This window comes from Podarcis bocagei (genome assembly GCF_964188305.1).
Source record: "Podarcis bocagei genome assembly, chromosome: 6".
NCBI lineage: Eukaryota > Metazoa > Chordata > Lepidosauria > Squamata > Lacertidae > Podarcis > Podarcis bocagei.
In genome coordinates, this window is record NC_138130.1 from 75360082 (window position 1) to 75385727 (window position 25646).

The 25646-nt window shown below is 41.7% G+C and overlaps 1 protein-coding gene across 2 annotated transcripts; it reads left to right on the plus strand.

Annotated features, from left to right (window-relative positions):
- The first annotated feature begins 50 nt into the window (after positions 1-50).
- On the plus strand, positions 51-25646 carry QTRT2 (queuine tRNA-ribosyltransferase accessory subunit 2). 2 transcript variants are annotated; one of them, XM_081198168.1, is made up of 9 exons: positions 51-134; positions 1956-2169; positions 3094-3149; positions 5148-5224; positions 8659-8868; positions 9672-9871; positions 19223-19374; positions 21350-21467; positions 23639-25646. In XM_081198168.1, exons 2-9 carry the CDS (start codon positions 1964-1966, stop codon positions 23868-23870), a joined length of 1251 nt encoding a protein of 416 aa, XP_081054294.1. In that variant the 5' UTR covers positions 51-134; positions 1956-1963; the 3' UTR covers positions 23871-25646. The 2 variants fall into 2 exon arrangements, with proteins under 2 accessions (XP_081054294.1, XP_081054295.1); XM_081198169.1 differs by having other exon boundaries at positions 73-134; positions 1992-2169.

Consider the following 25646-nt stretch of genomic DNA (forward strand, 5'->3'; position numbering starts at 1 on the left):
GGCAACAGCGGCGCAGCTCCTGGACCCTCCCCAAGAACCGGCGCCTCGCGATGACGAAAGCCCGCTTTGATTGGTGAGCCGGGCGCGAAGGTCCGCGGCGGAAGCGAGTGGCCGGCGCGTGGAGTTAAGCTGAGGTACCGAGTGGGAGCTCGCGCGCGACAGTGAAGCGCTTGTGGCCCAGCGGGTGCAGCTCCTCTGGTTTCGTTTAAATTGGGATAAGGGCGGCGGGTACCGTCCTGGACTGCAAGCCGCATCATTTCATTGCGTGGTGGGCGTTAAATGTGTGGGGCTCTTCCACCTCGTGGGGGATTAAACGGGCGCCTCGGGGAGAAGAAAGCTGCGCTCAGCCGAAGGGCTGGTTTCCTACACGCAAGGAGACCTTTTTATTTGGAGGAGCGTCCTCCCCTACTGCCTGAAGCAGGCGAGTCTGGGATTCTGCCGGTGTTGATGTTGCATTTTGAATACTCTGCTATTATTACTTCGTGGACACCTAACAAGTGCCATCTATTTACGTGGCATGTTTTCTACTGTATACATTAATATATGAACTACGCGGAACGTGGCAGCAGCTGCTTCCTGGACTTGGAGATGAAGAAAAGGCAGTTTTTCTAGTAATCAATGCGACCACGGAGATCTTATGTGTTTCCTTCACTTAAAGCACTACAGCAAGCAGTGAACTTCTGACTATCCTGTGTGTGTTGAGGGCTTTTTAAAAGAAAAGGTTATAGGGGAGACAGAGGTGCATAAAATGTTAGATGTAGATAAAGTGGACAGGAAGGTGCCCCTCCCTTTTCATAATAGCTAAAACTTTAGGTCATCAAAAGAAGATAAATGCTGCTGTAACAGAAAGAAAAGCTTGTAATGTTCCCCCATCTCTGTGGTTAATATGTCCACAGGCAACTTTGAACTGGGGCTGTAGTATGAGGGAAATGGTTGGACTCCTTCCTGTGCCATAGCCCTAATCCATCTCTCTCTCTCTTTCCCTCCCGCCCTCACATCTGCTTCTAGAAGCAGAAAATTACAATGAGAGATTAGCCATGAATCTCCCAACGACATCGGCCCTAGGAGGTAGTTCAGGGTTAGCCAAATTTTTGGACTAAAACTCCCATCATCCCTAACCATTGGCCATGTTGGCTGAGTATGATGGGAATTGTAGCTCCCAAAAACGGAGGGCACCACATTGGCTACCACTGAACTCGAAATATGAATAACTTGTTCTTTGAAATGCTAATGTAATATTCAAAGTGGGAACTCGCAGATCTCACTTTAGGGATATTTGTGCTCCATAGTTTATTTCAGTTTATTATTTGTGGCCTTTCAGATGATGTTGGACTGCAGCTCCCGTCACTGACAATGACTGGTTGGGACTGATGGGAGCTGAAGTTCAACAACATGTTGTGGGCCTTTTACATCAACCTTAGCACAGTCCACTACCAAAATAATACATCTTAACCCCTTAGTCAACATCTTCGCCCTTAGTAAATGAAGTAGGTTGTTGCTTGAAAAATGAATCTCACAACAAACATTCTAAGATGCAATTTTGTGTTCTTGCACACTTCTCATTTATTTCAGTTTCTGTTACTCAGAAGGATTTCCTAGTGATAATATCTTTGTCTTTATGCCATAGTAGTTTAATATGACTACTGTTTTTACAAAGGAGGAATTTAGATGTTCAAATAGTTTCCAAATGGATATTGTGAAAATTAGATAATTAGGGAAATAAAAAGATACTTTATACCTACTCAGACCACTTATCTATCTAGTTCAAGATTGTCACTGCAGTGACTGGCAGCTGCCCTCAAATGTTTCAAACAGGGTTTTTCCCCCAAGTCCTATCAGGAGATGTTGGGACTTTTTGCATGCAAAGCATGTTCTTTATTATTGAACTATCCATGCACATAGTTGCAAGTCTTGCATGATAAATATGGCTGTGTGAATTTGCTACTCTTTTTCAGTCGTGTTAATGAAGATGAAATTTTGCCTCTCCAAAGTAGTTGGTGGCTGTCGTCTTGGCACGCTGACAAATCTTGGCAGGAAAGGGATTCAATCTATGGAGATTCCAGGTTGTCTGCTTTACACCAAAATGGGATCAGCACCACACCTGACACATGACAATCTACAGTTGGTCCAAGATATTCCTGTAGTTATACAACTTCCACTTCCAGCATTGTGAGTGCATTTTTCTTCTGGTAAAATTTGGATCCATGTCATTTGGGTCTTTATGTGTAAAACAGCACCTTAAATTGTGCTCGTCCAGCTGTATGAGGCCCAAGGCAGACTATGCATCACTAGATCATGTTTTTTTTTGTAGTGTATCTTTGATTGCATAATGTTGTTGTTTTTTGTCCTTGCAGATGTGATAGAATCGGATTCCAACAGGGCAATCTTGTACATATCTAAGCTGTAGTAAACATTGAACTCTCTAGGACTCTATAGATAAGTGTGTGTTTAGGATTGCAACCTCAGACATGAATGACACAATGACTTTTAAGTCTTTGGGCACTATTGCATGACCAGTTATTGGTCACTTAAAAGCTGATTATGTATTACCGCAAACTACCTGACAGCAGGAAGCTTATTCGCTGTGACCCTGTATGAGTCAACTTGCTAAATAGCTAATCAACTTCTGATACACTTTCTGGCCTTGACTGTGGCTTGAGACTGCCCTTTTATTTGCAACTAAGGCATCTATCCAGTCAATCACTGAGTGGAATTTTCTCCCTTCCTCCCAGTCAGGCCGCTACTTTGGTTAAATGAAATGAGAAAGAATGTCCACTGACTTGACCAGTCAAATCCTACCATTTTTCAATCCAGTTTCTATATATAAAGAGAAAACCTCATTTCCAGAGCAGCCTCTGATTTAAGACAATGTGATGTAATAGTTAAACAGTCAGTCACCTGCTGGTGTTTTGTGGATATCTTGTATAGACAGTTTATATGCCGTTAACATTTTATATTCAGTAGTGTGAGTTCCCTTATATAGACATTTACAGCAAAACTTTACTTCAGACATAGAATTCTAAAAATGATTTATCCACAGGACTGAAAAGGGTTTTCCCCAATGGTCTAATTTGTTTCTCTGTTTGGTTGCAGGGTAGAACTTCATGAGGTCTTGGCAGAATATAAAGAAGGAACTGGAAAGTTCATAGGTAATAGTATTACCGTAATATGGTGGGACGCTGGAAGATGGAATGTAATATGCAGTACAGTATTGGAAATTGTATTTGAAGTTGGATGGAATGTATTTGATTTAGGCAAGGATCACCAACGCAGCATGTACAAATGGCAGTGTGCCCACCAGTATGGCACTCATGAAAGGTTTTAGTAAATATCCCCTCATAAATCCACAATGCACGAAGACTGATGTGCCTGCTCAGTTCCTGTTTGCACTGGCTCAACCTTTCCTACATTGGGCATGCCGTGTTAAACATGCCCACATTTCATTGGACACCTACTCACCTGTTCTGAATAAAGGAGATGTGCAAAGATCTCTCTATGAGCAAACCATGGTGATGGTTGATGTATGTGCCTTTTCCCCATTGGTGGGACAGCTGTTGGAAAGGGCATGCTTTTACCATTTCGTGGCCCTAGCTCTTTTTTTTGCACTTTTCGATAATGGCAGATATGTTATGGCCCACCCCCACAACAGCCATTTTGTGACTGGCATGCATGGCACTTTCTCAAAATTCCAAATGTGCTCACTAATCCAAAAAGTTTGGCAACCCCTGGATTAAGGCATAATAGTCCTGTAAGCCACTGACAAGCAGAGACTAGATTGCACTGTGCCTTTATATTCCACAATATTGAGGCTCATAAGTTATACCTATATGTTTGTATAAGGAGCTTATTGCAGGCAGAATCAGTGTTGCACATGAGTGCAAACCCAGTTTGCTATTGTTTGTTTATGTGTTCACACATTGGTCAACTGATTTTCTATATGTTGGCCACTGCAACTGGTCAACCTGCCAAGAAGTGAGGACACTATGAAATAGATTTTTAAGCACTATATACACCAAAAGGTTTCTCAGAATCATAACTCAGATTGAATTAATAAGATCAGTTTAGTAGTCATGGGATATGAAAACATTGTGTATCTGGGGAGTTTTGAATGCGCTGCCATCATATCTTTAGTCAACTACAAGGATAAAATCCCTGACTTTCTTTTTGTAGAATGTCTAAGACTTTTAAAATGATTTTTAAAGCTGTTTAATAATACCTTATGCAGCATGTTGATCACTGATCTACCTTTAGCATATATTTAATTCGATAGAAAGCCCAGGAGTGTTTTGTAAGGCATTAAAGTTAGGTAGCAAAGCCTCACAGAATTGCAGTTAAGCTGGGAATATTAACTGCCCTACACTTCAGGAAGGATCTTTACCCAGAAGGACCTCTCTCAGAAAGTTCTGGTAAACTCTGCTCATTGTTATATTAAAAATGTTTGAAAGCAATCAGTGGTGCACTTAGATATCTTTAGATTCTGGGCTTAATGAGCTTATCCCCTTCCCCTCTTTAGATGGCAACATGCATAGCTTTATTTACATCAAAATGTTGTAGGCCAGCCCCACTGTGTTTGGGGGCCTTCATACTTGTTCTTTTGAGTTGGGATCTGGACTGCTGCACCAAAGCCCTGCCCTGACATCACCACTGAAATGAGCTACGCTTTGAGGCCGTACTTTAGCTTTCACTCTTTTCTTGTTGCAGCATTTCACTCTTTTATTTTTATGTTTGTTATCCTTTAAAGCTCTGTTCTGGGCTGGGGGTGGTTTTATCGCCAAGGAGGCTCAAGAGTCAGGTCCCCTGAGAATATTTGCGTAGAAGATGAGCAAGTCAGCTGTCATTTTGTCAGCACAGTATTAACTGCAAGGAGCATTAATCAAATCAAAATCCAGAGCCTACATGCCACTATGAAGTTGAGCTTTTGTAGCTGCCACTTCCCCTCCCTTTCTCTCCTGGAAGGTGAACAGAGCTGGTCAGGAGAATATTATAGTATCTGGGGAAATGAATTGTCTGTTGTTTTTCTATTCAGAAATGATAAGTTATATACACTCACAGTTGCTTATAAGCAATGTACAGTATTCAAAAGTTATCAGTGCAGGTTTCATAGTTTGTATATTAAAAGGTAATCATTTTTTTTTAACCATACATAGGCATGCCAGATTCAGTGCTATACTGTTCCCTCCATGACCCAGTAATCTGCTCCCCACCTGGTTACAACAACTGCAAGGTATGGTAGACACAAGAACTTTCTGACATTTCAGTACTTAAATGAGCATAACAAGAGCTTGCTGGATCAAGCCAGTGGCCCATTTAGTTCAGCATCTCACAGTGGCAAACCAGATACTTATGGGAAACCCCAAAGCTGGACATGAGCACAACAACATTCTGCCCACCTGTGATTCTCAGCAATTGGTATTCAGAGACATAGTGCATTAGACAGTGGAGGCAGAACATAGCCATTGTGGCTTCCCAAATGAGCCAAATGCAGTGAGGCTCTTGGGCTGCCGGCTCCAATCTTTCCTTCTAGCATTTTCATGCTGCAATCCAATATGCACTTCACTTGGGAGTAAATCTCACTGAATTTAGTGGGACTTACTTCTGAGTAAACATGCTTACAATTGAACTGTTTGGGAGTAGTGACAGCTGTAGAATATTTGCAGGTTGGGGGAGGCAGTTGCAGAATTTTTATTTTGCTTTATTTTTGGCAAGGAATTATGGTAGCAGGAAGATAATTATTGGTAGGAAACTATGACCGAAAGAGGTGTGCAAGCCTGACCTATAGAATCCTTTGCATCCAGTACCAGCACATTTTCACATCTGTTGCCACAACGAGGACTAGAAACCTCATTTAGAAACAAACAGCTAAATAAGTCTGAATGTGAGATTTTCAGGAACAGTTTCTTGTCTGTGGAATCAAATTATATATACAACCATTCAATAAGCATAGGACTGTGTTCCTTTTTAAATTTTCTACTTTAATAATATAATAACACAACTCCTTTCTTGATTTTCAAACCAAATTAAGCCTGGTGTTCAACATACATATTGTTCTTTCTACCCTTTTTATAGGACCTAGAACAGGAGTATGGTATATTATTTATTTATTTGTTTGTACCCCGCCCATCTGGCTGGATTTCCCCAGCCACTCTGGGCGGCTTCCACAGAGACCAAAAATACACTAAAATGTCACACATTAAAAACTTCCCTGAACAGGGCTGCCTTAAGATGTCTTCTGAATGTCAGGTAGTTGTTTATCGCTTTGATATCTGATGGGAGGGCATTCCACAGGGCGGGCACCACTACCAAGAAGGCCCTCTGCCTGGTTCCCTGTAGCTTTGCTTCTTGCAATGAGGGAACCGCCAGAAGACCCTCGGCGCTGGACCTCAGCGTCCGGGCAGAATGATGGGGGTGGAGACGCTCCTTCAGGTATACTGGGCCGAGGCCGTTTAGGGCTTTAAAGGTCAACACCAACACTTTGAATTGTGCTCGTTCTATATATAATGTACAAATCTACTCCCCGTGCCTATATAGTGCATTCTGATTTTGAAAGGATGTCGTGAATACGGGAACATAACTTTCTTTTTGCCTGTATGGAAAAGTTTGTAATTGCTGGAGTAATTGCCCAAGAGAGCAGATGCTTGTTGATCTGTTCAACAGATGTCTCAAAGCCTAAATTAATTGAGTGTCTCTCTTAATTTTGAAATTAAGAATCAGCAAATGCATCTAAAGCAGTAAACTCTTGCTCAGTACAACTGCTAGTCTGCATTCACTGCATTTAATTATCTTTAGATGACTTTGGTTTGCAATATGTCCTGAGTGATGGCAGCTTTAATAACTCAACCTTTTGGGTCTACGTGATACCAGGGAGGCCCAGTGATTGAATAATCATCCATAATAACACCAACACTGGGTCAGAACACAAGGTTAAATGCTGCTGCTGCAATACAGCATATTATTATCAAATGGCACTATCAGTTTGCATGGTGCTCTATAGAATACAAGTCCTCGCCCCAAAGAGCTTGCAATTTATGTTGTAATTCAACACAGGGAAGGTGTGGAGTTAGGGGTCAACAGGAAAGCAGTGTGTTATTGAGCCAGTTAAACAAATTTAGGCTCAGTTACAGAAGGGCATGGAAACTGGGAGATGTGCTGAAGGGTTGTTTTTTTTTTTTTGAAAAGATGGGTTTTGAGGAGAGATTTGAGGGAAGTAAGGGAGGTGTTCTAGGTGGTAGTTCCAAGTATATGGAGTAGCAAGGGACAAAGGATGAGTCCTTTGAGGGAGAATGAGACCTTCTGTTGCTAGAGCTAGAGGAATAAAGATCACAGACAGTCAAGTCATCAAGATGGGAGAAAGTGGAAATTTAGAAGATGTTCAGTGTAAGTGTATATAGGTTTGCAGCCTTAGTCACTCAAACAAACTGGAAGATAGTTTGGGTTATCTTTTCAAATAACTAAATCTCTTTACTGTGGGGAAGAGTCCATATTTCAAAATGTTGGGTGAATAATTCCTCCTCTGTGCACCTTTGAGACCTCCTACATTTTGGCATTACATCTTATCACATCTTTCTAATGTTAATTTTATTAGTTTTATAATTCTGTTGGTGAGTTTAGAGCAGATCTCAGAGGCTGATTCACACAAGTATATAGACATAACTTATGGCAGCTGGATGTGCACTACCTCCATGTGGAGGGGTGCAAGAAAAGGAAATTCTATTATGACGGGACAGTTGTGCCCATGGAATGCACCTTCTGTTCATAGAGTGAGAACTTAAGGTCCAGACCACTATGTTATGTGAGCTGAAAAAACTGCCTTTGGTGTGTTGTTACTGACAGTTCTTTCCATGTGGAAGTTATTACTTGATACAGGCATCACATGCTCATCCTTCAGATGATAAATCTGCTGATCATAGTTTAGAAGTTGGAATGACACTTTACAGAGAATCATAGCTGTCAACTTGCAGATTTGAAAATAAGGGACCAGCAGCCTCGAAAATAAGGGATCAGCAGCCAAAATAAGGGATTTTGCTTACCCAGCTCCTCACAATGCGCCCCTGAGGGGGGGAAAGGAGAGACGGAGACGTGGCAGCTCGTGCGCGCTCTCTCACTCATGGCGGAGGACCCCCGAGCCGCTGCTTCCCTCCCGAGCCAGGCGAGCATGAAACCCGGGGAAATTAAGGGACATCATCAATAAGGGACAGCAGCGGGACACGGTGCTGGGATAAGGGAGTTTCCCGCTAAATAAGGGACGGTTGACAGCTATGCAGAGAATGTGAAGCTACCACCAAAAACAGCAGCTCTTGGCTTAGTTCCGCTGCATTCTCTTTGTAAGCGTCTAGGTTCAGCTGTTCATTTGTCGTGCCGGCCTTAAAAATGCGCATTTCTCTACTTGTGCTTCACATCATTGGCTGTTGCTGGCAGGAACGAGTTATGAACATATTGAAGTCAGGGTATGGGGCAGTTTGAACTAAGCATAAAGGAAATAGAAACTTGACTTTGAGGTACTTCCATTCTTAACAGCAATCAATGTTCTTTATAAAGTGCAGTTTTGCCTTGAGTTTCCAAGTGCATGAGAAGATGGTTCCATTAGCAAGATCTTTGTCACTCACTGATTATCTCCTAATCTCCCTGTTTAAACTCTCTCTGTTTGCTTGTCTCTGACAGTCAGTTTCTATATGGGGAAGTGGAGGGCGGATAGAAATGACACCATCAAATTTCATGGCCCTCCAACGCGTTATTCAGCCAGACTGGTTCCAGTGTCTATCAGATGGAGACACGGTTGGAGAAGGAATATCTAAGAAGAGGGCCAAGAAGTCTGTGGATCGATCCCTGTCCTTTTTGGATGAGTGCCTCCAGTTGCAAGATAAATCTCCAGTAAGAGCTAAATCTTTTTGAACCATTTCAAGTCTCCCACAACATGGGAGGTTTGGAGCATACGGTATATTGGCAAAATAGCTAGAGTAGTTCTGAAGTCTGATATTTATTGACAGAATAGTCAAAAAGGTTCTCCCCTGCTCTAGTGAATACATTGAGGCACTAGTGTGTAGAACTGCTTCCCAAAAATGATATTTGCTCTGCCATTTAGGCCTTTACTTAATTGGGAGCGGGGGAATGAGCTTTTCTCTTATGTTGGAAAAAACAAGTGTGAAAAGTTCTTTTATTATTCTGATAGTTCTTCATAAGGTAGTGGTAGCCAGGAGCTCTATGGTTCCTTGGCAGTAGGAAACCAATCTGTCACAGCCAGTATTGACTTTTTCTTAAAAAGTACCAATCTAGGGTGGAGAATCAGCCTTAAAATATTGGGAACAGAGTCTCAGGCTATTACATTATGTGTACTTAACTCTCATTTAAGTACCATGAAGTTAACTGATGTCAAGATAAGGGGGGAAGGACAAGGAAAGTGATATGGTAATTATTTTTTTCTGTGTCCCAGTTCATTCATTTAACCCTTATACTCCACACTGGCTTTTTTCTTTCTTTTTGGTATCTGCCCCAAATAAGGCTGGTGCAACAGGGTAGTCAGTTGTGTAATCCTAACCATGTCCATTCAGAACGGACTCCTGTTGAATTTAGTGGGGCTTCCTCCAGGCAAGTAGGGGTTAGGATTGCAGGCTTAACTTACCATCTCCAGCCAAAGGGTGTATTTTTCTTACATTTATAACTTCCTTCCAAACTAGGAATTGCAACAGAGCTTGATAATTGGAGTTGTTGAAGGTGGAGATGTGTTGGAAGAGAGGCTCCGATCTGCTAAAGAGACTGCCAAGAGACCGGTAGCTGGCTTCTTGCTGGATGGCTTTCAAGGAAATTCCATGGCCTGGAAGACCAAACTGGAACTCTTGTCCGTGGTTACAGCAGAGTTACCGGAAGATAAACCCAGGTCAGACCACAGTGTAAATTTGATCAAAAGCCGCATAATGCAGATACTTGGAAAGTTCCTGGCTGATTATATCTCCAGACCACAACTGTTTTTATTTGCTGTTGAAAATGAATTTTTCATAAATTATGGGAAGGGTGGGGCACTTCAGGCCATGAATCTAATCAGGCCTTCCAGGCCTCCCTACCTGCCCTGAACCTTATGATGTACATGTTATCTTTTGTTTATGTACCACTTTTTGGGTGGATCTCACAAAACGGTTTATGTAAGATTATTGCAACAACCATGAATATTGATTTTAAAGAGTGGAAATTGAAACCTTTGATATCAGCTGTGAGGCAGATAAAGTCACAGCTGAGCCAAAAGGGGGTTTGCAGGCAGATAGAAATTAGCATATTTCAGAGAGAGGAATTCTGAGTGCCGGAGGGGAATTGGCGATTGACATAAATTTAGGCTACAATTCATCATGATTCAAGAGACATTGTGTCCCTTTTCAGTGTCTCATGGCAGGAAGTTTGGGCACCTCTCCCCCCTGCTAATGAACAATTTCTGTCTTTTTTCTGGTGGTCTTGTTTCAAGCTTTCAAAATAAGCAAGTGGAGGAGTGTTGCTTTGTGTTTGCCTGTGGTTTGGAGATCAGCATTTCAGTGCAATTGGGAATTGCAATAGCAGAGTACTACCGACTTTGTTATCTCCGCTGGCTGTGGAAGAAAATCACCCCAAGAGCTTATCAGGATCATTAAAAATGCAAAAACTATCCCTTGGCAGTATAAATAAACTTCTTTCTTCCATTGGGAGATAACTGTTTTCAGCACTGGAAAACAGGCAGAGCTTTCAAATGAGATTAAAAAAAAGTTCATAAATTACTGGCAAAATACTGCAAGAGAGGAGACAGATTTTGTGGCTGTGTTCCGCATTTTTCTGCTCCTTAAGGGCTGTGTTTGAGTAGTATTGAAGGAAGAACTGGACCTTAAAAGAGTAGAAAAACAATGTGGAAGGCACAAAATGGCAGGGGAATCAGCAGAGGTGTGATGTCACTCCTAATCAGTGGGAAGCTTCACAAGAAGCTTCCGTCCATGGGCAAAGAGAGCAACTGTCACATCTTCTTACCCAAGCCCTACATTCCTTCCATGCCTACCTGCCAGCTGCGTCAACTTTCTCTGCAAAAGTTGCCCTCCCCTCTCACTATTGCATTCAGCCTGGAATGGAGATGGCTGGAGTGATAGAGGAAGAAAATCTGCCTGTCAAACTTTGACAGACATCAAGTTGTTTTTAAATTGGGAGTAACCTTGATTGCTGTTAGAAAGATTGTTGTTAAGGAACTTCAAATGTTAATTGCTTGTATAATAGCTATGTTAAATGCATAGCATTTTCCTTTCCAGGGAGCATAAAAATAAACTCAGCTCATGCTGTAAGTTTTCTATGGCCTGGTCAAAAAAGTCATTACTAAAGTGACAATTTATTATGGTACTGTGCATTTTTTCTATTCATCTGCTAAATTTATTGACCTAGATTGACTTGTTCAATTGTCAGCACAGCCATTATTCCTGAGGGAGAGAAAAACTGCTGTTTCTACACCTCCCCAGTTTTTGACAAAGCTGCCAGCTGAATTTGTGGAGTCTAGCATTGCTATTAATAATAATAGCATATTAAGCATGGGTGACTCCATCTGCATTTTTGAGCCCCAAGGGGATATTATAGCTCTGGCTAATGGCAAAATGCTTTTAGGAAAAAAATTACTTTTGGTGGAGAAGGCTCATGTGATCTGAATGGCTTGAAGGAGAATGTGTGCAAAATGTCAGAAATGCAATTCATATTTTCTTGGGATGGGGGCATGTTATTTAACCAGAGAAGTCCCTAAAGGAAAGTAAGTGTATTTTACTTGCACCCTCGACTCCAAGAAGTACTATTGGCTCCCATTTCACAACAGTTTGGGATTGCCTACTACAGAGGGCCCTAAGGATTCAACCCTGCAGTCAGTGCTAAAACTAACTGGGTTAAGGTTACACACAACTAAAGCGACTTTAACTTAATGGTTTTTGGTTTAGATCAGTGAATGTGTGTTTTGTGTTTGCTGACCAGTTTACACAAACAAAAACTCACAATGATGTTTTGTAAACCAGGGATGCGAAATTTGTGGCCCTCCAGATATTGTTGAACTACAGCTCCCATTATTCCTGACTGTTGCCTATCCTGACTTGAGCTGGTGGAAGTTGGAGTCTAACCACATCTGGAGATACACATTTTCCCCATCCCTGCTCTAGATCATGAGGCAACTGTAGCAAAAGCAATCAATGTGAAATTAAACCAGGTAAAGGTAAAGGGACCCCTGACTAAGTCGCTTCTCGCGAACCAGAGCAGCGCATGGAAACGGCGTTTACCTTCCCGCCAGAGCAGTACCTATTTATCTACTTGCACTTTGACGTGCTTTCGAACTGCTAGGTGGGCAGGAGCTGGGACCAAGCAACAGGAGCCCACCCCATCACGGGGATTCGAACCACCGACCTGCTGATCAGCAAGCCCTAGGTTCTGTGGTTTAACCCACAACGTCACCTGCGTCCCCTTAAATCAGCATGTGTGGGAAATTGCAGCATTTTCAGTATCCAGGAGAGATCAGCTAAATAGAGAAACAAATAATAGTATCTCCTCTGATGTAACATGATTTTCGGGTCGCTAGAGCTGCCAGCAAGCTCTTTATTATATTTCCTCTATAACTGGGTAGAAGGTAACCCACTCATATGAACAAACTTAATGTGAATCCAATATTTATAGGTATTTAGAACTCTTAAATAGTTTTTACTTTTTCTCCCAATTGGATTTAATGCTGAAAAGGAAGGAGAACAGAATTTAGATTCTCACTTATCAAATTTTGACTATTTGTATTACTATTTGAAACAATCCTGGTTTTGCCTTCATTTCACCTGAAGATAAAAGTTCCAGTGGAGAAATTCCCTGTTCCATTATATTATAGAGAACATCCTTCAGCCATGTATTTCTGTATAAATCTTGACAGATCTCAGAGTGCTTACTGACTTCCTGAAAGCCAAAGCAGACTTTATTACTTCTGGAAAACAGCAGTGCCCAAACCATACATGTTATAGATTTCAGTCCTATTTTCAGGCATATTCCTGTATTAACCACACCTGGGGACATGGGTATCACTCTGAAAAAGAATGAGCAAGCTGGTGCACTGTATCCCTCTGACTGCCTCATATAAAATCCGGTTTTTTAATTGGAACACCTACAGTGCTATATGCCCTGAATGAAAAGCTCTTGTGAAAAAGAATCTTCACAGATTTCACAGATCAGTCAAACTGCTATGTGCTAATTGAAGTTTACACTTTGCGACTGTTTTCCCCATCTCCACCTTAAAGGGAGAACCAACTGTATCCTGAGCTAAGACAAAGCATACTAGCCCACAGCTCAAGTATTAGCATGTGAACTCAAATGATTAAGATAAAAATTGCAAAGCATTTTGGACTATGAAAGGTGCTGCAGAATGATAAACAGTAGTTGTGATAATTCTTATCAATCCAAGTGCTGCTAGGGAAAGTGACTTGGTAAGCTTTAAGTCCTGTCTTCAAGCTTTTTATGATGGAGGACCTCTGTAGCCACCCCCAACAACACGATCTCAAGATGGAAGGGGAGGGAACAGCTGCAGTCGCCTGCGATTCCTGCGCAATGTTTGCCATCTTGCCAAAGGTTGCAGGCAGCTTCACCTGCAGCAATTGCATGTTGATTGCCCTTTTAAAAGACAAAGTCCAGCAACTGGAGGAACGTGTAGCTACGCTCCAAAGAATTAGAGAGCTGGAGCTCTTCTTGGAAGCAACAGAGCACACCGTCCCCACCAAGGAGGAGACAGGGGACTCCCCTGAGAAGGAGGCTAGTTCATCAACACAGGAGCCAGATATATGGAGAAACGTGACTCAAAGAAGTAGGAGGCCCAGGGTTCACTCTGATTGTTTAGAAATACACAATCGCTTTGAGGTCCTCTCCCCTAGCATGGAAGACGAAGAGCAGACTCCATTTGAGGATCTCTCCCTCATTACAGTCGATCAGGTATATGAAGACGAGCAGCAAAGTCAGTCCTCAGGGAATGTGCAGGCGACCTTGGAACGGACAGCTCATGGAAGAACCCCGACCAAACCCAAGAGGAGGCGTGTAGTGGTGATAGGGGATTCCCTACTGAGGGGAACAGAAGCAGTGATCTGTGGGCCTGACAAGATGTCTCGGGAAGTGTGCTGTCTCCCCGGGGCTAAGATCCAAGATGTAACTGAACGACTGCAAGGAATCATAAATCCCACTGACAAATACCCCTTCCTCTTGGTTCATGTGGGAACCAATGACACTGCAAGCAATAGCCTCCAGAAGATCAAAAGAGACTACGAGGCTCTCGGCAGGAAATTGAAGCAACTAAATGCACAAATTGTCATCTCGTCTGTCCTCCCAGTTGAACGACGTGGCCCAGGGAGAGAGGGGAAAATAGTGGAAGTGAACAGCTGGCTTCGCAAATGGTGTAAACAGGAACGGTTTGGATTCTTAGATCACGGACTGCAGTTTCTTGAAGATGGACTTCTGGCAAGTGATGGGCTGCACCTCACAACGGTTGGGAGGAATGTTTTTGCCAAAAATCTCAGAAACCTCATCAGGAGGGCTTTAAACTGACTAATGTGGGGGAGGGAGACAGTGCTCCTGAAGGTAGGAGTCTATCAATTAATGAAGATGATCATCCAAATGTCATAGACCAAATGGAGCAAACAGCACGCGGACCTAGTGGTGGGAGGAAAAAATCCTTAAATAAGAGACACGGGGGAATGATTAATGGACTTCAATGTCTGTACACTAATGCGCAAAGCATGGGAAATAAACAAGATGAGCTTGAGCTCTTGGTACAGCAAACTAAATATGACATAATAGGCATCACTGAAACCTGGTGGGATAAGTCCCACGATTGGAATGTAATAATGGGGGGATACAATCTATTTCAGAGAAACAGACCAGACAAGAAAGGAGGAGGAGTGGCGTTATATGTCAGGGATGTGTATACCTGTGAAGAGATCCAAGATTTAGAACCTCAAAGCCAATGTGAGAGCATTTGGGTCAAAATTAAGGGAGAGAAGAATAACAGAGACCTCATTGTGGGAGTTTACTATAGATCCCCAAGCCAAACGGAGGACATAGATGATGCCTTCCTGGAACAGATGGCCAAGCATGCAAAAGGAAGGGAGATAGTAGTAATGGGGGACTTCAATTACCCGGATATTTGTTGGACGTCAAACTCAGCCAAGAGCATAAGGTCAAACAGATTCCTCACTGGCCTTGCAGACAACTTCATTGTCCAGAAAGTGGGAGAAGCAACAAGAGGAACAGCCATTTTAGATCTGGTCCTAACCAATGTTGATGACCTGGTTAGTGGGGTAGAAGTGGAAGGATCATTAGGCGCGAGTGATCATGCTCTTCTGAAGTTTACTATACAGCGGAAAGGAGCAGCCAAGCATACTAGGACTCAATTTCTTGACTTTAAGAAAGCCGACTTCATAAAACTTAGGGAAGTGCTGGGTGAGATCCCATGGACAGCAATACTAAAAGGAAAGGGAGTTCATGATGGCTGGGAGTTTGTTAAGAGGGAGATAGTAAAAGCACAACGTCAGGCAATACCAATGAGACGGAAACATGGAAGGTGCCTAAAGAAGCCAGGGTGGCTATCTAAAGAACTTTTAACTGAGTTAAGATTAAAAAAGGATGTGTACAAAAAATGGAAAAGGGGGGAAACCACCAAAGAGGAATTCAAACAAATAGCCAGCACGTGTAGACACAAAGTCAGAAAAGCTAAAGCACAGAATGAACTCAGGCTTGCTAGAGAGGTTAAAAGCAACAAAAAAGGCTTTTATGGGTATGTTCGTAGCAAAAGGAAGAACAAAGAAACAGTGGGGTCACTCAGAGGAGAAGATGGTGAAATGCAAACAGGGGACACAGAAAGGGCTGAACTCCTCAATGCCTTCTTTGCCTCAGTCTTCTCCGATAAAGAAAACAATGCCCGACCTGAAGAATTTGGAGCAAATGATTCAGCAAAGGAAACACAGCCCAGAATAACTAAGGAGACAGTACAAGAATATTTGGCTAGTTTAGATGTATTCAAGTCTCCAGGGCCAGATGAACTGCATCCAAGAGTATTAAAAGAACTGGCAGATGTGATCTCAGAACCACTGGCAGTCATCTTTGAGAATTCCTGGAGAACAGGCGAAGTCCCGGCAGACTGGAGGAGGGCAAATGTTGTCCCTATTTTCAAAAAGGGGAAAAGAGAGGACCCAAATAATTACCGCCCAGTCAGTCTGACATCAATAGCAGGGAAGATTCTGGAGCAGATCATTAAGCAAACAGTCTGTGAGCACCTAGAAAGGAATGCTGTGATCACCAATAGTCAGCATGGATTTCTGAAAAATAAGTCATGTCAGACTAACCTGATCTCGTTTTTTGACAGAATTACAAGCCTGGTAGATGAAGGGAACTCAGTGGATATAGCCTACCTTGATTTCAGTAAGGCATTTGACAAGGTGCCCCATGATATTCTTATAAAGAAGCTGGTAAAATGCGGTCTTGACTCTGCTACCACTCAGTGGATTTGTAACTGGCTGACTGACCGAACCCAAAGGGTGCTCATCAATGGTTCCTCTTCATCCTGGAGAAGAGTGACTAGTGGGGTGCCACAGGGTTCTGTCTTGGGCCCGGTCTTATTTAACATCTTTATCAACGACTTGGATGATGGACTCAAGGGCATCCTGATCAAATTTGCAGATGACACCAAACTGGGAGGGGTGGCTAACACCCCAGAGGACAGGATCACACTTCAAAACGACCTTGACAGATTAGAGAACTGGGCAAAAACAAACAAAATGAATTTTAACAGGGAGAAATGTAAAGTATTGCACTTGGGCAAAAAAAATGAGAGGCACAAATACAAGATGGGTGACACCTGGCTTGAGAGCAGTACATGTGAAAAGGATCTAGGAGTCTTGGTTGACCACAAACTTGACATGAGCCAACAGTGTGACGCGGCAGCTAAAAAAGCCAATGCAATTCTGGGCTGCATCAATAGGAGTATAGCATCTAGATCAAGGGAAGTAATAGTGCCACTGTATTCTGCTCTGGTCAGACCACACCTGGAGTACTGTGTCCAGTTCTGGGCACCACAATTCAAGAAGGACACTGACAAACTGGAACGTGTCCAGAGGAGGGCAACCAAAATGGTCAAAGGCCTGGAAACGATGCCTTATGAGGAACGGCTAAGGGAGCTGGGCATGTTTAGCCTGGAGAAGAGGAGGTTAAGGGGTGATATGATAGCCATGTTCAAATATATAAAAGGATGTCACATAGAGGAGGGAGAAAGGTTGTTTTCTGCTGCTCCAGAGAAGCGGACACGGAGCAATGGATCCAAACTACAAGAAAGAAGATTCCACCTAAACATTAGGAGGAACTTCCTGACAGTAAGAGCTGTCCGACAGTGGAATTTGCTGCCAAGGAGTGTGGTGGAGTCTCCTACTTTGGAGGTCTTTAAGCAGAGGCTTGACAACCATATGTCAGGAGTGCTCTGATGGTGTTTCCTGCTTGGCAGGGGGTTGGACTCGATGGCCCTTGTGGTCTCTTCCAACTCTATGATTCTATGATTCTATGATTCTATGAAATGCTGGTCTTGAATTAAATGAAGGACTGCCCAAAGAAAAAGTACCTTTGAATTGTTGGGGTGCAAGTTAATTTGAAATGTGCTTTTGATATATTGAATGTGTTGCAAACGGAAGATAATATATGTTGTACCTTGCCCCCTTCTAAAAAAATGTGTGGATTAAAAATATCAATAAATCAATTTAGCATATTCAGCCAGTCTGTTAGCTGCTCTTTTCAGGATGTTGCTGCCAACCTATAAAGGCCTATACAGTATACCTGAAGGTCCAGTATACCTGAAGGAGCTTCTCCACCCTCATCATTCTGCCCGGACACTGAGGCCTTCTGGTGGTTCCCTTACCGCGAGAAACGAAGTTACAGGGGACCAGGCAGAGGGCCTTCTCGGTAGTGGCACCTGCACTATGGAACGCCCTCCCACCAGATGTCTAAGGGAAAAACAACTACTAGACTTTTAGAAGACATCTGAAGGCAGCCCTGTTTAGGGAAGCTTTTAATATCTGAAGGACTATTGTATTTTAATATTTTGTTGGAAGCCGTCCAGAGTGGCTGGGGAAACCCAGCCAGATGGGTGGGGTATAAATAATAAACAATTATTATTATTATTATTATTATTATTATTATTATTATTATTATTATTATTAATTACAGTTTGGGTTTTGCATGGCTTAAAAAGGTCTGTCCATGTTTCTTCTTTCTGCTGTGATGATTTTGCAAAGACAAAGCCTCTATACAGACTTATTAGCTATCAAGCCAGATTCAAGGTTTTGCTGTTGACATTTAGAGCCCATTGAAACAACTTGGGACTAGGATACCAGGCAGAGTGCTTCTCCTGATACAGACTGAGCCAATCTTTAAGATATGCAGAAACCCTGCTGGTCTTTCAACCACCAGCAGATAATCGCTTGGTGGCATTGGGGAAGCAGGACTTCTTGGTGACAGCACCCACACTCCAGAATACTCTTAATTACCTGGATTCTGACTTTTAATTTTTAATTGTTTGCTTTGTACACTGCTGAGTTTTATTTCTGATATACAGTTGTGTTTTGGTCTTATATCATTTTTATGTAGCCTAGGAAATTTTATTGAATGTGCTTGTCTTTTAGTTTTAATGTAGAACGCCGAGAGATTTCTACATTTATAAATGTTTTATAAATAAATAAAAATCATCATTAAGAGATGTCAGGGAAGTAAAGCTCTTGAGCCTCCCTACATCTGTTATTGAATTCAAGGCAATGGCTTTTTGAGGGTGGCTCCAGGGATTTTGGAAGAAGCTCTCTAATGAAATTCACTGAACTAACCCTGCAGGCATTTGGAAGCGCTATGCCTGTTCATGCAAGGTGCTGAAAGTGCCATTGTACTCTTCTCCTGCTTTTGGGCTTCCTATAAGCATCTCGTTGTCCACTGTGTTAACAGGATGCTGGGCCAGATGGGCCTTTGGCTTGATCCAGCAGGGCTCTTCTTATGTCCTGACAGCCTTTTTTGAAAGTGTTTTATTCAGTACCCCAAAAGCTAGTTATTTGAAATTGACTGTATTTATTATAAATATTATTGTTTACTGTAACTGAATTTTGTTATTTTAAAGGGACCCTCTTGGAATTTTAAGGTAAAATTGGGGGGGGGTGTAATTTATAGATTCCAATAAACTATATAACCTTTTCCACTATGTCTTCTGCAGACTGATTCATGGAATTGGCAGGCCAGATGAGGTGCTGGACTGCATTGAGAGAGGCGTAGATGTTTTTGAGAGTTCTTTCCCTTACCAAGTGACAGAGCGGGGCAGTGCTTTGTCCTTCAGCTATAATTATAAACCAGATCCTGAAACAGCAGGTATTTGTCTTTATGGACTTCTTTTGTATGAATACTGGAATAGTGGCTGCATTACTTTTTTAGTTCTTAGAAATAGACATACACAGTACTGCACTATTAATTACCTCCTTATATCTGTAGCTCATTTGACACCAGAAAAACAATAAACTGGTTATAACAAAAGAAATGCTATTTTCAGATGAAGCTTGACGTTGTAGTTGAGACCACTATTTTTTATTAGGTATAGCGTTCCTTATAGTCTATATATGTTACTGAGGCTTAGGATAGTTAGTGTTTTGCAGTGGAAAATTACAGTAATTCTTCTCTTCAGTCTCATCCAGCTAGTAATGAAGAAATCAAACCATGACTTTAAGGAGTTCTTTTTGGCTTCACCTTGCTAATTATTATTATTATTATTTTATTTATACCCCGCCCATCTGGCTGGGTTTCCCAGACAGTAAATAGCCCTGCTTAACTCCGCATTCCAACGGGCCACCAGGGAATCAGCTGAAAGGCCATCAACATGGGATAAAACATCCCCTACCACTCTCTGGAAGCCATGAATCCATTAAGTGGCGGGGGCGGACCATCCGAATCGGTCCCACCTCACTGCAGAGGGGAAGGGTCACGGAGAAGTCCAGTTGCACCAGGAAGTGATCTGCCCCTGGCACTTCTTTTGTTTCGCTTTTACTTAGTGTCGGATCACTAACATCCGTAGAGGTAAACACCAGGTCTAAGGCATGTCCATGGTTATGAGTTGGGCCAAACTTATTCAGGGACAGCCCCATGGAGGCCATGCTTTCCACAAAGTCCCAAGTGGCCCCTAGTAAGTTTGTATCAGCATGGGTGTTAAAATCCCCAAGGACAACCAAACTAGGTGTCTCCAGGAGCACATCCGCCACAACCTGAAGCAGCTCAGGCAGGGAATCCTTGGTGCAGCGGGGATGTTGGTACACCAAAAGGAATCCTGTACTGCCCTCCCTAAAAGGTTGCATGTGTTATTAAACTTGCTTGGATGTTGTGTTGTTTTGTTTCCATCAAAACAGAAGTTCCTTGGATTATGAAGGACATTTAGGGACTGTACTTTTTCTTAATCAAATGATTTCAAACAGGGCTGTCATTCACAGACAGGGCAAGTGTGAAAATGTAGGCCCCAAAAGGAGCAGCAGATGGCTTTCTTAATGGGTTCAGGGTTGAGGGTTTGTTTCATGCTTTGGCAACTTTGAGCACACAAGTATATCTTTTATCACATTTTCCAGAAATCTTACTTACAAAATGACAAGTCGTATAGAATTAAAGGTGCAAAGGGGAAACACTCCGCTCCTTTTTCTCATTGAATAAGAAGCTTTAGAGTCTCTCTGTGCTTCCTGGTAATTTGTTTGGAAATAGAAGATAGTCTTTTATTTATAAAAGAAATAAACCCACAACAATACCTAGTCTCGTTTCAGAATTTCCAAAGGATGAATAGGCTTCACATGCATCATAGACCATTTCTCCACCCCAGTGATTTTATGAACATTTCAGTGTGCTGAGAACTTACAGATGGTATCCTTAAACATTCTGATTGAAATTCTTTCAAGAAGCTGTCAGGCTGTCAGGTCAAATGTGGAGTGTGGATCAGATGCAGGTCACTTGTGAACTCCATCCAAATAAAAACAAGCTATTGAATTTGGTGACTTCACAGTGTGCAAAATGCAGTTCAGGCAGGATTGAATTTTATGGTTATTTAAGAGTGGGAAAGGGAAGGCAGCTGAGCAACAGCAACTAAAATGAAAGCAATTTGAGCTTCAAGTCCCCATCAGATTAGTTGGCTCCCTTCTACCTCTAGAGTCTTGTCACTTTTTTTTTACTACCTCTACTATATCATGATTACCTTTTAAACATTTTAAATGCCCAGGTGGGTTTCAATGAGAGAGTCATCTTGAAGTGTTTGAGACGGGATATTTTTTAGTATTTATTTAACCTTATTAATGAAATACTTTGTGCTTCATTGCAGTCTTAAAAGAGAAAGGGCAAAAAGATACGAGCAAAAAAGAGGATGAAAAAACAGACAATGAAACAATCCACAGAGCTCAAGAAATTGCTTCATTTGAAATAAATTTGAAAGAAAAAAGGTATGTTGGTTTAAGAGTTTAGTTTGAAATGTCAGCTTCTGCCGTGGACTACTTGTCTCGTTGCTTAAGGGAGAAGTTCTGCATTTACCTGGAAATAAACCCTACTGAACATGGTAGGACTCGTTCTAAGTAAATATGCTCTTGTTGGCAAAGTTCTGAGTCCATTTAAGTTTATGCATTAAGTAACTCAAGTATTCCACTGTTCGAAGGTTTTGCTATTGGGAATGAGAAGCGGCAGATTGAAATCACTCAAGCGTCAAACGAACGTGCTAGTATTACTGTATCTCAACCAATAAATGGACAATTATAACAATTCATAAATAACCACCCCACAACATCCAAACGCCAAACTAATCCTGGTTACAGGGAACCAGGCAGAGGGCCTTCTCGGTAGTGGCACCCCCTGTGGAACGCCCTCCCACCAGATGTCAAAGAGAACAACTACTACCAGACTTTTAGAAGACATCTGAAGGCAGCCCTGTTTAGGGAAGCTTTTATTGTTTGATGCATTACTGTATTTTAATATTTTGTTGGAAGCCACCCAGAGTGGCTGGGGAAGCCCAGCCAGATGGGCGGGGTATAAATAATAAATTATTATTATTATTATTATTATTATTATTATTATTATTATTATTATTATTATTACTGCTACTACTACTACTCAGTTTCCTGGGTGGATAAGTCAGCAATATCAGATAAGATCATTATCATTATCATTTGTTATGCACTTAACAAAAACATATCAAAGCAACTTCACAAGATAAAATACAAACAGATAAAATTAATTAAAAGCTAAGAAATTAACAAAAAGTACGTAATATAAAATTCCTAAAATGCTCATCCATGAACACAACAAAAAGGACAAGTCCTACCCCACCCTGCTCAAATATCAGCACCACAGTACAGGCTAGCTTAACTGCCAGTGCTGCTGTTAGAGTAGCAGTTTCTGAGTCCGATCTTTCAACTTGTCAGAGTTTGCTTTACTTTCTAACCGCTTCCTTCTATTCTTTCCTTTTCCTTCTTTGCCAGGTATTCAGCTTTTCATCACTCTCTTGTGCTCCTTGTCAATTATTTCGCCTATCCCCTTCATGCCCTTGTACCAATCTTATTTCCTTAACTGACTCTCGCTCCCTTTTCTCATATTCAAAGAACTTAGGAACGGGCATTAAGGGAGCCATGATTGGCACATTATGTTATAGGTGGCCAATGGTTAGAAAACATCCAGAATACCACGGATGTATACATTCTAAAACCAATGATTGTATAGTAAACTTACGCCCTCTTGAGTTGGAAAAAATGTTGAAAAAATACATCTCTTTTAGCAGATATGTTACTAAATGCTTTTGATGCTTTCCACATCTGTATGCACGTCCTGGCTCCATTTAGTGCAGGGAAAATGTCAACATTTTGAAAATTAAATAGAAATTTTGATTGCCTTCATTTTTCATGCTATGCTTGGGACAGGCTAGAGGGATTAACTTATATTTGGTGAAAACTATCAAACCGTAAAGGAACTTGAACACTCTTGGCTGTCCACCCACACCAGAAATTATTGGGCTTCCAAGTTTTTGTTGACAGCAAAGCTCCAGGGTGCCTCTTGCCAAGGTGGTGTTTCTGTAGCTCTCTGCCTTATTATTGTGGTGTATGGGTCTCCTGCTGTGTCCTGTAATGGAATGCAGAGAGCAGATAGATAGCAGCATTATCTTGATGAAGAAAAGGATGAGTCTGCCATTCACCTTGAAAGTTCATCCTGCCATAGTAATTGAAACCATAGCCATTACGTTTCAGGTTAGGGTGGGGCAAGGCAGTATTCATTGTCAGACTCCATAGCATTCCAGCTGAGAATCCCTACACCCACCCTGATAACTCATCTGCTAGCTGGTATTAGAAAAATACTTTGACACCCGGGTGATAACTCCATCTTTAGTGTCCATAGAATATAGTGGTGCTTTTTCGATTGCTAGCCCCTTGGGACAAGAATCTGCCCTCTTATTCTTTGCAGTGCACTCTGTGTATAGAATACTTTTTGCTTTGCAGTCAGACAGCGTCTCACAATGAGTGATTAGTGGCTGCCTCATTGTGCCCAATGTGTAGGGTTTTTTTTAATTGTGGGAGGGTTGCTTTATTTTTATTTTTGTTTAGCCTTAATATCTGCTCATTTTCTTACTTAGGTACCAGGATGACTTTGGCCCTTTAGTGAATGGATGCTTGTGCTACTGCTGCCAGAATCATAGTCGTGCCTACGTTCATCACCTTCTTGAGACCAAAGAGTTGCTAGCTGGTGTGCTGCTTATGATGCATAACTTTCAGCACTATTTCGGTTTCTTCTGTTCTGTGCGAGATGCTCTGAAAGAAGACCAGTTGGATCGATTGAGAGAGATTGTCAGCATGCAAGCACCTTGAGGCTAGAAATCCATAAATAGTACAGGGAGAAAAGAACCCATGAAGCAACAAGCTCCATATTTTGGCTACCATTAATCTCACGTCATCTGAAGCCCAAGCCTTCTGGGATCTTTTTCCCATTAGCCAACCAGTTATAGCAAGGACAGCCTGATGTTGTTGGACTACAACTTCCAGCATCCCTACCATTGACCATGCTGATGGGAGCTGGCATCCCAACAACATCCTCAAGGCACTACCTTGACTACCTTTGGGTTAAAGGAACCAGAAAACAAAGGAGATCACATTTCTAGAGATACCCATTCATTATGTTTATCATCATGACTTGTGTCTGTAATCCTCAGGAATCCTAAGAGCACTAGAGCTGAAGAAAAGAATATAAACTGTCACATGAATCATGTTTAAAATGTCAGCTTGCATTGTGGGCTCTGACTTCATCCTCATAACCGGCTAATATCAGCCCATTTGGGCTTTTATTTAAAATGCCTATGGGAAGAAGATGAAACATAGAAAAAATGACTCTTTGCACCTCTTTGACCTCTGGCTTGCTGGGCACACAGGTAATGTTTTGCAAGTGGGACCAATCCCCACAAGTATTTCATAGACTTACACAGTGCAGAACCCTTACCCTGCACTATGGCTTCTCTGTTTCACTCCATGGTTTTGATAAAAAGTCTCCAGAACAACAGCTGTTCTATCTTCATGGTTTTTAATACGCTTTTAACAATTTTCCTCTTGCAGATTCCATTCTCCCTCCCTGATTTGTGGCTGGCAAGGGGCATGCCTTGATTAATGTAGCTGCACAATGTGTGGTAGTGCTTTGATGAAAACAGAGGACATGGGTGCCGACACATGTTGGGCTTCTGTATCTTCTTGAGTTCAATCGTGCTTTTTTATTGAGTGGAGTATTTAAACGTATTATTATTATTATTATTATTATTATTATTATTCATGAGAAACATCAGTAAGACACTTGTACATATTTTTGTATTACTTCTGGGTAAGGCTGTTGCATAGAAGAGCATAGGCATTGAAACACATGGGGTCTTATCTGGAGATCTTTGCCTATGGTCCTGCTACTATGCATGAAAGATCAGGGTGTGTTCCCTCAGCAGTGTGATCAGCTTTGCAGAAACTAAGTGCTTGTGTGAAAGAATGGGAGGACTGAATCTAGACCCTCACCCGCCTCTCTGCCATAGCTTACAGTGATGACCATTTTCTAAGGCAGGTGATTGGAATCTGATCCCTCACATATTGTTAGATCTCCAACAAAGGATCCTGCCATGCTGACCAGAGAAGAATTGCAGATCAAGTTGATGGATTATGCTGAAATGATGAAAATGACCAGAAGAATCAGAAATCAGGAAGACCAACATTTTAATAAAGAATGGGGAAAATTTATAACTTACCTTAAAGACGATTGTAAGCAGCTAAAATTGTTAGTAGGATTGGAATATCACTTGTAGTTTAATGGTGAATTTTGGATGCAATGGAGAGAGAAAATATTTGAATCATTATAATAAAAGATGCAGAAGGAAATGATTAATAGTAGGACCCACAAAGGAGAGAAGTCCAAGAGATTCTGCGGAATCTTGTTTTTATGTATGTTGGATATCTGACTGTAAAGTTTTAATCTGAAAACCCAAATAAATAAATAAATTCCTATTAAAGAAAAGGACACTGCCACGTTGAATTGGAAAGTGGGGAAGGTGCTAAACTTCTGTCTTTTGCTAACTGCAACTATCAAAATCTTTTAATAATAAACAAAACTTTTTTTTA

Bases quoted from the DNA above. Each gene is read 5' to 3' on its own strand.
- QTRT2 (XM_081198168.1), top strand. From the start codon at position 1,964: ATGAAGATGAAATTTTGCCTCTCCAAAGTAGTTGGTGGCTGTCGTCTT. The intron at 3,150-5,147 runs GTAATAGTATTA...AACCATACATAG, and splicing joins AGGAACTGGAAAGTTCATAG to GCATGCCAGATTCAGTGCTA. The intron at 19,375-21,349 runs GTATTTGTCTTT...GCTTCATTGCAG, and splicing joins ACCAGATCCTGAAACAGCAG to TCTTAAAAGAGAAAGGGCAA.